Source organism: Glycine soja, chromosome 11, assembly GCF_004193775.1.
Source record: "Glycine soja cultivar W05 chromosome 11, ASM419377v2, whole genome shotgun sequence".
NCBI classification, from domain to species: domain Eukaryota; kingdom Viridiplantae; phylum Streptophyta; class Magnoliopsida; order Fabales; family Fabaceae; genus Glycine; species Glycine soja.
Genome location: NC_041012.1, coordinates 20,178,835 through 20,192,164, shown reverse-complemented (window position 1 = coordinate 20,192,164; position 13,330 = coordinate 20,178,835). Strand labels below are relative to the sequence as shown.

General features: G+C 30.2%; 1 protein-coding gene across 1 annotated transcript; it reads left to right on the top strand.

The window, feature by feature from the left end:
* Positions 1-7,419: 7,419 nt before the first annotated feature.
* On the top strand, positions 7,420-10,043 carry LOC114372869 (expansin-A4-like). The gene is made up of 3 exons (XM_028330418.1): positions 7,420-7,662; positions 8,579-8,891; positions 9,408-10,043. Exons 1-3 carry the CDS (start codon positions 7,512-7,514, stop codon positions 9,709-9,711), a joined length of 768 nt encoding a protein of 255 aa, XP_028186219.1. The 5' UTR covers positions 7,420-7,511; the 3' UTR covers positions 9,712-10,043.
* Positions 10,044-13,330: the final 3,287 nt, after the last annotated feature.

Here is a 13,330-nt window from a genome sequence, read left to right as displayed (position 1 = left end):
TTTAAAGACGACTTTAAGGCTTAGAAAATAAGTTTTTGTAAATGTGATTTGTGTTTTTTTTTTGGGCTTATTTTCTACATTTTGATAATACTTTTTTATTACTATTATTTAGATTTGTTAATGGTAAGAATTATTTATATTCTTTTTTAAAAGTTAAGGATAAAATGTGTTTAATTAATTTGTTGAAGGCAAAATTTGTAAAAAAAGAGTATAAGGTTGGAAATAAAGATACAATTAAGCCAAATAAAAAATAGATTTCAATCAGTAAAAAAAAAATAGATTTCAAAGATGAAAAACAAACAAATGCTAAATTACATAATAAATTTCATGTTTACATTTGGTTTTGTGCTACCTTCGTGTAAGTTTAGATAGGTGTTTTGAATTGAGAAGAGGTACTTGAAAATAATCTCTATTCAATCCTTTTATATGACAACAATGTTCTTAATATGATAATTACTCATCAAAGATGAACTTAATTTTCACGGGTTCATGTGGAAAATTGCAAAAAAATGGCAAAACTCTCTAGTTTAATTGATGATTGGCACTGCCAGGTAGGTTATGGAAACTACTACTGTTGCTCTCCCGGTTCAGAAACTTAAATGAGTTAGATAGTTGTTTTACTTACCAACCATTATATATGGCTTGCATTATTTTACTTAAAAGAATAAATGGTGTATGTATTGATAGTGTAAAGGATCTTTACATTTTTATTTAATTATAAATTGATATATATATATATATATATATATTAGATTTATTAAATTTTATAATAATTATTTTTAAAATTAAAAGAAATTATAATTTTTAATTTGGTGATAGTGTAAATATTTTTTACATTGACACTGCTTAGATATTAAAAATTATGTATCTATCTTACACTTTATTTAAGTTTCATTTAATTTAGAGTAAATGTGGTTCTCAAAAAATACATGTGACATGAAGTTAATATAGTCACCTATAGTATGAAATAATCATTAATTAAAGAACTAAATTGATGTTCAGTTTAAATATTAAATGACTAAAATTGATGTTTAAAATTCTCAGAGGAGTAAACTAATTTGAGTGCTTACTTCTACTATGAGATAGTCATCATTTTTCGGGGTTAATTGTACAATGGTTTTCTTATGCATATTTCTATCTAATTTATTAACAAGTTTATATCGATCAGTTCACGTTTGTCACATGCTATAAATTCGCTAGTAGCTAGATAAAAATATTGTTGCACTTTTGAAAAAAACGAAATGACCATTTCAAATTAATCAAACTTGAAAGACGAAAATAAGATGGTAACATTATTTGATTAGAAAAAAAAACATTTTATTTTCAATAAAAATTACAAAAGTACATTACCTTATTTTTTTTATTTTTAAAGATTGATATAAAAAGATGAAAATAAAAATAATAGGATATTATTTTTTTCAAACTAAACACATTCAATGTTGCCATTGGTTACTGGTTAGTATAACTTCAAATTAATAGATCTTTGTTATTATTGTGGTTTCCTTAAAAGAAAAAAAGCGAATAATTCTTGTGATTTGTTGTGTTTATGTGCTAAGATTGAACTCGCATTAGCAATCATGGGAGAAAACTCGACCACAAAACATTGCACAGAAGCTTGGTGCGAATAATATTTCTCCTCCCCTCATTCCTCAACAGGGAAAAACATTGCACAGCTAGGCTAGTTTTGTGGACATAAATGATACAAAGTTTGGATTTTATTTTCCTCTACCTATATAGACACAAATGTTAAATTTATTTTTAAGATACTTTTGTTGAATTTCATGAAAACCTTCATTCTATTGCTTGACTATGACCCACATATTATTGCTACAATTTTTCATCATATTTACAAACTGCAAGGGTTAAAAAGTATATACACATATTTGGAGTTTCCTCAGTGTGTGAGAGGAGAACCCTACCCTTCACAAGTGCCCAATTTGGTTCCATATGTGTGTTCATAATTCAACTGTCCTTGACCAAAACACTACCATGCACCAAGGTCATCCACAAGTTCCTTTACCATAAAAATGGGACCGAATTTGGGACAATCCCTTGTGAAGGGAACTTTCATTGATCCCTAAACCAAAAGCAGAAACCAAACAAATCTGGTATGTCTTATATTGAGTTTCTTTTATAATTTAATACTAGAGACTTTGCTATTTCATCACTAGTTTCGTTACTGCCTTTCTAGCCTACATTTCCCCATCTTTTGGTAATTATTATGTTTTATGTTCAAATTTTTAATATGCCCTCCCTCCCCTAATGTCGTTTTCGTATGGAAATCCCCCCCTAATGTCTCAAAATTGTCCATACCTATACCTTTACACTAGGACTATAAGAAATAGCGTTGCATCATCATAGAAGGTTCATTTCATATATGTTGTTAGGAGATGAAATTTTTAATATTTTAATTTTATAGTAAGCTGCTTTTAAATTGGATTTACGCGTACGTTACGCGTATGTAATCAATCCCTAGGGAAGGTGTCATACAAGATCCAAATTAACCTACCAAAGGGGCCATATTCCTTTGGGAATGTGACAAAATTGGTTTTTTGAAAGGGAAAAAAATATATATTACAGTGGCTCCAGAGTTAGGGAGGATTCTTTGTCAAGTTCATTTACCTATGTACTAGTTAATTTATTATCATATATGATTGATTGGTCCATAAAATCTTAGAAGAAAAAAGAAAAAAAAAAGAAAAATAATAAAGAAGGACACGGATTAAGATTTAAGAGAAGGCCAAACCGGAACTTGCATGTGCCCCTAACATGGTAGGGTCCAGTATAATTTCATCAGCTACTGTGGGATTTCTTTCTCTACTTTATGTAGTTAGGAATAAGAAATGACAATTAGCATTGGCTTTCTTCCCAATATCCATTCTAAGCTAGACTTTAATAATAACATGACAAACAAATCCCTATCTATTGTGTCACATAAAATATATTTTAGATGCTGTTTTATGTGGACTAATAATGATGGTATACCAGAAAATAATGATATGCAAATTGAATTGATAAAGGGGGCCTAAAACGAATTTTGAAACATAATCTACCAAAAATATAATACAAAGGCTGTTTTATGTGGATTAATGATCATATACCAGAAATGATTATTGGCAAATTGAATTGATAAAGGGTCTAACAGGAATTTTGAAACATAATCTACCAAAAATATAATACAAAGGCTGTTTTATGTGGATTAATGATCATATATCAGAAATGATTATTGACAAATTGAATTGATAAAGGGCCTAACAGGAATTTTGAAACATAATCTACCAAAGTATATATAACAATAAAATAATCTATGCACGGTTACGTAATGCCATTGACAAATAACTGTCTTTTTAATTAAGTATGTGATTCAAATTTAATTCTCAAGTTGGTGAGCATGAAAACATATTTATTAAAAGAGATTAATCCCTTAAATAAATATTAGTATTTTTGAGATATTAATTTTTGACGCTTGACTAAAAATATCCCAAGTTCAAATAAATAAATACTTAAATGTGTTTTGTTTCTTCAAATTTAAAACACTAACATTTTTGGTCCCCAAATTTAATTTTTTTTATAGTCCTTTAATTTTGAAAAATACTCTTTTTAGTTATGACTAATTTTTAGTAGTTCGGATGTACAATTGATAGTCATTTTTGAATACAAGAAACACTAAAAAAATATTTTTTTTTTAAATTGAAAGACTAAAAGAATACATTTAAATTTGGGGACCAAAAATAACAATGACATAAATTTGAGAGATAAAAAATATATTTAAGTCATAAATAAATAAAATAAATGAAGCTTTTTTTAAGTATAATCACTTGGATTTAAGTGGCTAGGATAGCTGGAAATTGAAGTGGGCATTTTTTTTATTAAATTCATTAATTAAGTACATAAAAAGAAACAGAGTCTTATTAAAAAAAAACAGTCTTATAGCAATAGCATAGATTATCAGTTTTATGATAATGCCATAATTATAACATAAAGTGAGAAAACTTTATGGAGATGTTCTAAATTCTCCAGAATTCGAACATGCAGGCTCACATGAATGGACTATGGTTTCTCATTATACATTGTTTACTAATTTCTATTATTCAGCTGGAGCTCATTAAAAGTGAAAAGAAAAAGAAAAAGAAGCACGAGATGAATATTAATAGACTTTCTGTTCATGAGTGTAAGCATACATGTGAGATTAATTCACATCTCTTCTGTCCTTAACAAAGGAAGTTGTTACCACGAAAATGATATGAAAATAAATTGACAAATATGTGAAAGAGTTCTCACACAGGTCAGAAGCTATTTTCTCTTTTATTTGATTTGAAAGCAAATATGACACTCTCCAAAGCATTTTATGCAAAATAATAGCCATTGCACTGTCCTTGCATTGTCAATGTCATTTAGAGCAAGCAAAGAAGAATTATGTATTATACTTTAATTTCAAATATATCATGTGATCATGCTCCCATGCTTATATATAGTATTATACTGTTTTTGTAGCAATTGAAAATTGATTATTCATTAATAATCAACACGGTTTACAAATTGGTTACCTCATTATTAAAAGTGAAGCTAACTACTTTAAGACAGCAACCATCGTAGCTTATTTTAATTCTCCGTTATGAACAGAATAGGACAGTTTAACTAATAAAATAACCGAATAAATGGATCAAACAAAAAGAAAAAAAAAAAGCTTTTGAAATAGACCGACATGCTATAGTTTTGTATTCTCGAAGGAAATTTCTCCCTTTTTTTTTACAGCCAACAAAGGAAATTTCTAAACGTATACTTTTTTTGAGTAAATTTACCCACCTGTACTTCGTCGGTCGTTAATAATATTATATGACTTTTTTGGGTGAATAATCATATGAAGTGAGTACAAAGGAAGTATCTTGGAATGATCCTATTCTTAAATAAAAAATGTTCTGTAGAGTATAATTAACTGAACTACCTAACTAATAATTGAAAAAGATGCGGTTGAACCTGAACGGCAAAAGTTCGCTTATATTTTTTTTAGGGTTATGGATTTTGGACGTTTTAGTAATTTGAAAACCAAACCATAAAAAAAAAAAAAATCCATTTCTTGAATCATTATTTTACTCTTATCTTTCATCCGTGTCACTTCTTGATGTCAGACCAAAATAATCTCTCATAATTAAATTAATGTTTTGATATGAACAGCTTAATTTTAGTTAAACCAAAAAGAAGCACAAACTAATTTTAATATAAAATAAACTCATAATCTTTTGAATAATTTTTCTATAAAAAATTATACAATACACCCTCAAGTTAGGGTGTGTCTATGCACCTTGAATGTGTTATGATTGAATATGAACAGAATAAATACACATCACCAATGATAACATTCAAAGTGCATAGATTAATAGTATAAATGCACCAAAAGCTCCAGCATATAAAGAAAATAGCAGAATCCTTTATTTTTCTAAAACTCGAACTCCTCTGCTTACAGATAAACATTGAATTTGAGTCTTCTACAAACCATGAAAAGAAAAAAAAAAGTTGCTTTATCTTTAAAAAGAATATAAAGAAAAAAGAAAAACAGATTATGAGAGTGATATTAAAAATGCCATGTTATCTTGTCTTGGACTGGTCAGCATAGCATCCGAAATGTAGGCTTTCAACATAGTCAATACTAGTTTCTTCTGGCCATTGCATGGCATGTGACCATAACATACATAAAAGTCAGCAAAACATATCCACAATGTTTGCCTCATCCCATGTGCCACATACATTTGTTTCATCACCTTATTAAGAACCCTTTAGAAAATAAAAAACACAAGAAAACAACTAAGAACATGAATAAAGATCCTTAGATATCCTCCATCTCCAGATTCCTATGTAAATTTAATTTTCTTTCATTAACAAATTACTGACACGAGATATGATGGTAGCATACTCGTGAAACATGTTGTCAGACAAGATCATCAAGAATACCTGGTCTCAATATAATTCTAAATATTTAGAAGAGTCTAAATTCAATCATATATTAATGTTAATTTTGTTAATTAAAATTTGGTGCCAGGTAGAAACCAATGAACTAGGACTTGTCCCCAAGAAGGGAGAAAAGGAAACAGCCACATTGATTTTTAGAATTTGCTGTGGTTGTTAAGATAGCTGTTAGTTTCATTTATCACTTTTAACCCTTTTTTTCTCTTAATTCCATTAATTACTATTAAGTAAATTCTAATAATTTATTTACACATATATGACATCTCCAAAAAGGTTTTAAGAAATACTTATAAGACTGCATATAATGGTTTTGTCCACACATGTTTTGTGCGTGTCAAAAACAAACTCAATTAGTGAGAGTAATATCTGCAGCACCTAATATGGACATGATCTTCCACCAAATAGAAGCTCCCCCTTTAATGTAATTAAAAAATTCTCAGTGGGAATGGTCAAGTAATTTACATACGAGGGTTATTACCTTTGTGTGTGAAAACCATTGCTACCAATTACCATGCACAGTTTTGTCCAACTGGAAGCAAATGCAAGGCTGTTTCTATTAAATTATCAACCAAACTCTTCAACTATATTCAAGAACTGAAAATATAATAAACAAAATAAAGTAAAAAAAAAATGAACACGTTATTGTGATCTTTCCTATGTGGCACATTCTCAAGCACAGAGAAGATACTATACTATCTTCTCATTTAGACCCTTGAATATTGGAAAAGGGGAGCTGCACCATGCAAATGTCCTAAGTAGCTTCTACTTTTGATTTTGTGTAGATAGACAGATACTTCCCCATGTGCTAAGATACTGTTTACCATTTCTTAAGACCCTACACATTTCAGTTCAAAGTGCAATTTAGCTTTTGAATCTTTTATCATTGGGACTCTTAACACCATGCACGAGCTAATCATACCTATGCTCTTATCCATTTATCCATTATATAAAATGAAAAAAAATGCCAGCAACATATTTTTTAAAACGCACACACACACTCTATCATTCATTCAAACTTATTTAAAATTATAATAAAAAAACTTGTCTTATTTAATGGATCACATTAATAATTTTATAATTTTAAATAAATTTTAACTAATAATAAATAATATATATTAGAAAAAAATGTCTGAGACTGTGTTGCTAACATTTTGCAAGGGAAAAAGATAATCTAATGAAAAAGAAAAAAAAAATGTTGGTTAAACTATTGGCTACAAAAAAAAAAGTTATTAGTGCTGGTCTATAAAGTTGGGAAGAAAGATAGTTGGGGTTGCATGTGGAGGGGTGTGGCCCACAATATTAGCGGTTAGGAACCCCAACTAGAACCAGCGCATGTGCACTTGATTTGTCACTTGTTCTTTGGCTTTTGGAAGAAATAAAAAAAAGCACGCTTATGTGGAAGTTAGTAATAAGAAAAAAAAGTAAGATGTTACTTATAAATAGAGGCCCCCCTTGAAGCACTTTACCTCACAGCAGAGCAAAAGAAAGAAAGAAACTGCAACTTCCTCTGTTTTGCTCCCCTGTTTAGGCCTTTTCATAAGCTTAGAATGACACACAAGGAATTTTCCATTGCTCTAGTGACTCTCATTGTTGTTCTCTTTGTCAACATGAACATCCAAGGTGCCACTGCTGACTATGGTAGTTGGCAGAGTGCTCATGCCACTTTTTATGGCGGGGGTGATGCTTCTGGCACAATGGGTGAGTTTAACCTCTCATTTTTTTTCTACTTCTATGTTTTGAGATAATATTTTTTAGACACCAAATAATGCTAATATTTTCTTAACACTTTAATTTTTTTATTTTATTTCTTTTCTTGTCACATATAACATCTTTATTTTTGTCTCTAGTATTTTTTTTAAGAGTTTACTAGTATAGAGTGTTCATGCATTATTTTTCATGTTTTGATAACAAATGCTAAAGAAAATGGAATGAAATGAGATGAAAGGAAAACAAGTGGAGGGAATGGAGTTCTAATGTTTGTATTTAGTAAAATAAAAGGTGATTCCATATCATACTTTCAAATTAAGAAAAAAAAATAGTGCTTGAAATGTATTGCTTCAAATTCCATTCAATGCATCTTACTATAAAGAAGCCAAACAATGAAAGCAAATATCATTTTGTTACATTTCACTTCATTGTGTTTCTTTTCATCAATATTCAATATTGCCCAGAGTTGCAATTTTAGTAGAAGAGAAAATAGGGGTATTAGTGAAATTGTACACATCTTGAACTAGGCCCGTTTATTTAAGCTACTCGTTTAGGTGTCATATTACTATTTACTCGTGCCCACATTAGCAGTAGCAACACTTTAACAACTAAATTATATAATATGAAAGTATTTAGTATAATTTTTGGATTATGTCTCAAATGATAAATAAATTGTCAGTCACATGTCAAAGGTTTCAGTTATGTGAAGTTCCTTGCAATTGTTTGCTCTAGTCATACATATATGTGCACGAGGAAAAATAAAACATTACTACATATAGGTTTTAATACTACTCTTTTTTATCTTTGTCAAGAAACTCTTTTGTTTATTTGTTTTTTTGTTAGAGTGTGTTTATTGAAAGTTGAGTTGATGAGTTGTATGTTTATGCTTTGTATTTTATACATGCAGGTGGAGCATGTGGGTATGGAAATTTGTATAGCCAGGGCTATGGAACTGACACTGTGGCTCTAAGCACTGCTTTGTTCAACAATGGCTTAAGCTGTGGATCTTGCTATGAAATGAGATGTGATGATGACCCAAGATGGTGCAAACCTGGCTCCATTACTGTAACTGCCACTAACTTCTGCCCCCCAAACCCTTCTTTGCCTAACAACAATGGGGGTTGGTGCAACCCTCCTTTGCAACACTTTGATATGGCTGAACCTGCCTTCTTGCAAATTGCTGAATATAGAGCTGGAATTGTGCCTGTTGCCTTTAGGAGGTAATTGAAGCCATAAATTTGGAAATGCTTTCAAGCTTATAGGTCACATTTAATTCATACACAACCGTATTACCTAATTTATAAAAAAGTTAGGAGGTTAAATGTTGAAAACTAATTCCTCCCCGTTGAAAACCTCATAAAGGTATAGCACTTATTCTCATTTTAGCACATGGCCATTATTATGACCATATGAAAATCGGTGTTACTCCTACCAAACTTCACCTTCTAGCTTATGTATCAAATTAATCTCAACTTAAAAGACTTGAATAACATAACTACTTTGTGTATATAAATAATTTTTATTCAGAAGAATAAAATAAATAACTTAGTCATTGTCGAAAAACTCGAATAGATATTTTAACACCATCATGAATTGTTATGTATGTGCACGTAATACTGACTATTAATTTTCTCATAAATGATTGAGATTACTGAATTTATCCCGGATATTCAATTTTCAATTTTCATATGGTTAACTACTTCAAAACTAAACTATACTTTTGGTGATGATGGCAGGGTTCCTTGTGTGAAAAAGGGGGGAATAAGGTTCACAATCAATGGCCACTCATACTTCAACCTAGTTTTGATCACCAATGTGGGTGGAGCTGGTGATGTGAATTCAGTGTCCATCAAAGGGTCCAAAACTGGGTGGCAACCCATGTCAAGGAATTGGGGGCAAAATTGGCAGAGCAACTCATACCTCAATGGACAATCCCTCTCTTTTCAAGTCACCACCAGTGATGGCAGAACTGTGACAAGCTTCAATGTGGCACCAGCCAATTGGCAATTTGGCCAGACCTTCCAAGGAGGCCAATTCTAGAGACATTATTGCAAATTTACAATGGGGGGTAGAAAATAGTGCAACAAAAAAAAATGTTTGTATACCTATTATTAATCACCTCATTGGAAGAACCATTAAAAGTGTCATTAATAGGTATTGATTCTTGTAACTGTGATTCTGAAAGGCCAGTGTTTTTTATTTTATTGGTCTAAAAAGTAGCTGAGGTGTTTATATAGCACCCGCTGGTCACTTCGCATATAATATACATATATGGAGAGAGTTACGCGTTATCTTGTGTGCGGTGGTGCTACTTTTCTTCAATTCAAGTTAATTAATAATTATATTCATGAGAGAGATCTTTTTGCTTGAAATATTTGCTTCATATATCTCATAAATTATGAGTTGTTAAATGATTAAATCAATTTGATTAGTATTACTCTGTTTATTGTTATTAAATTAAAAAAAAAACTAACCTTTTCCTACTTTTGTATAATATGATAAAACAAGTCAAGTGTGCTTTTAGTTCATTGAAGAGTACTAATAACATACTCTTTTAACTCTTTTCCAATACATTTACTCCTATTGATTAGAATTTGTGTGAGTCTTAATAGTTTGAGAATGAGATCCACCAAACGAGGAATTAAAATGAAATTTACATAAAGTTTACCAAACAGAAAAGAATGTATTTAAAAAATGTTTAACATAGTGTTTTTTTTTTTTGGCATTTCGTCCATTCTGTGTAGCAAAGAAAATTGGAAATTTGGTATTCATGATTTGATAAATGATGTTTTGTAGTTATGATGTGAAAATTGAGTTTTCATGCAATAGGTGAAGCCTATTATGACGTGCACGTTTCGGGTCTAAGAACTTCTGTTTCAGTGATTATGAATGGGATTTAATTTGACTTATTTCTTTTTTGTCCTGAGGATACCTACTATTTCACGAGGCAGAGTCTAATCAATTAATATGAAGCACATGCCAGTAAATTTAGGAACATCTTAACCGCTTCACATTTAATTTATTTTCTTCAATTTTTTTTGAAATAATTTGTTATTTATTTTATTTGTTAATTTACTTACACATGACAGCTTGATTTTTTTTTTCAAAAGCGTGTTTGCATGAAAAATTGAAATTCGAGATGAATAGTATCCTAAATATATAGGATTATTTTTTTTAATATATAAGAATCAAACTCATATAACAGAAAATTTACAACAAGACTCACAGATTCTGTAACATCTCTTTTTTCATAAAATAAATTAAAAGGTATTTTATTTAAAAATAAATAGAGTTTTAGAAATAATTTTATTAATTAAAATAATGGTTTGAAGAAAAATAAAAATGATGTTTTGTTTATTCATTTGATAGGGAGTAAAATAGAGTTCATTTTTATAAAATAATAAAATAATGAAAAAATAGAGTAAATAATAAGTTAAAAAATACCATAGTTATGAATAGACATATTATGTCAGTTTTACATCTCTACACTTTCTTCATCTCAAATTCGTTTTTTCTTTTTCCTTTTTCAAAACCCTTTTTTTTTCCTGCGTATACTCAAACTTGTTCCAGTAAAACTACGATTTTGGACTCGTTAACCGTTTTCGTTGTGAAATTTGAACACCAAGTTTGAAACTCCTTTTTGCACATTCCCACCGTTGGGATTTGAGAAATAATTTTTGGCGGGAGAGAAATGTCTCTCACACAGAGATAGTGAAATGGAGGCTCCAATTCCTTCTCCTTTTCTCTAATGCTTGGAAACCATAGAGGTAAAGGATGAGTTTATCACAATTGGGGTTAGGATGAACATGTGTAGAGATCTTTAGAGGATCAAATTGGAATTTATTTTGGGATGTTTACTGTATTGTGATTTTTCCTTTTATGAATATAATTACTAGATTGTTGTGTTTGACGGACCAATTAATGTCTTGATGCCAATTGGTTGATAAAATTGAGTGCTTTTATTGTTTTCATGTTTTTGACCTATGATTTTGATTCATTTGATTTTAATATGATTATGTGAAATTGTTTGAGGGGTTTGATCATATGAACATAACATATTAATATTATTATTGTATGACATGTTAATAATGCATGAGGCGTGATAACATGTTATCTTGGGATTATGGAAGTGTGATGGATTATGTGTAAGTGATAAGTTGAGTATGTGTTAAATTGTGAGATCAGACATGTGTATTGAGATGTTGTGTGCATTGATTTATGAGCTATGAACCGTATAATCACATTTCTATAAGATCCTTTAAGGGTGACGAGCTAATGCACGTCGATTATTATGATGAGATCCATTGTGGGAACCCGATGAGTTTAATCACTTTGAGATGCGACGAGTTAAAATTATTTTGAGAATAATTGAGAAGTTGTGTGTTTTGTATAGTTCATAGATAAGATCTGCGTGCTAAAATGTTTTCTGGGTTGGACTTGAATTAGGAGGGAGAGGCTCTGACGAACTTTTCAAAGTGTAGGCCTTGGGGGTAAATACACTCAGTTTGAATGTTCCTTGAAGCCTATACTGATCCCATATGGTTTGAGCGTTCTCGCTAAATAGAATGACCCTGGCTGGTCTCCTTATGATTTTACCTAGTGAGGGTGACTTGACTTACTGGTGTATGATTTGTCTTGTCATGTACTCTTGGACGTTCGATGAGGTTTTTTACTAACATAATACCACATTGCATATAGGGTTGAATCTTAGTATATTTGTTGCATAACGTTTGTGTATTGATCAATATTGATTGTTTGAGTGATATTGTGTTTTGATCCCTGAGTATGTGAATGACGTGAAAATGTGTGAGAAGTGTAGTGTTGAGATGTGATGTCATGTGATAAGTGGTGTCATGTGATAAGTGATGGAATGACATGAGTTGTGTTAAAGTAAGTTGTATTTCATTTATATGATATATATATATATATATATATATATATATATATATGTTGTCCTGTTTCTTTCCATTAGTTAGAAATGTGATAACTCACTCCCTGTGTGTTGTTTATGTTTAGATCCTATGATGATCTCAAACTTTGTGTTTGTGGGAGCAGATGATTAGGTGGATGACTATGGAGAATCTCATGTTAGAGGATGCTGGAACACAATACTATGATAGGATGTGACATTGTGACATGAAATTTTGTATTAATTGCCTGATGTTCTAGGCATGTAGTTTTTATCATTTTGTTTCATATGCTGAGTCTGTTCATTCTTTAGAGTTTTGGATGATCTTGTTTTGAGTAAGAGATATTTTAAATAAGTTTTATTTGGTAACAGTGAAGTAAATATGACCTTTTTACCCATATGAATTTGTTTAAGTGATTTGAATAAAATTGATTTAATTAAATTTTAGATTTTTATGTTTTTCTTAAGTATATGTATGTCGGGTAAAAGATGTCACAGACACTATTTTATTTAATCAATTGAATTAGACCTCATAGTAAATATACATGAGGAAAGTTCAAGTAAAATTTAATTTTAAGATGTTGAATTTCAATTAAAGTCTATGGTCAAATTGATTTCTTAAAGAAAAAGGAATAAAAGAAACATTACTTTTCAAGAAATATATTCCCATTTGTAAAGTCTACATACATACTTGGTTGAAATTATAGACACAAGCCAACAAGGACCTGCTCCTAGTAAAATAGGTACTTT

What these genes read in the sequence shown, in the direction of transcription:
- LOC114372869 (XM_028330418.1), top strand. Translation starts at nt 7,512, where the DNA reads ATGACACACAAGGAATTTTCCATTGCTCTAGTGACTCTCATTGTTGTT. An exon ending in TGATGCTTCTGGCACAATGG is followed by an intron (nt 7,663 to 8,578) that starts GTGAGTTTAACC and finishes TTATACATGCAG; the next exon opens with GTGGAGCATGTGGGTATGGA. An exon ending in GTGCCTGTTGCCTTTAGGAG is followed by an intron (nt 8,892 to 9,407) that starts GTAATTGAAGCC and finishes TGATGATGGCAG; the next exon opens with GGTTCCTTGTGTGAAAAAGG.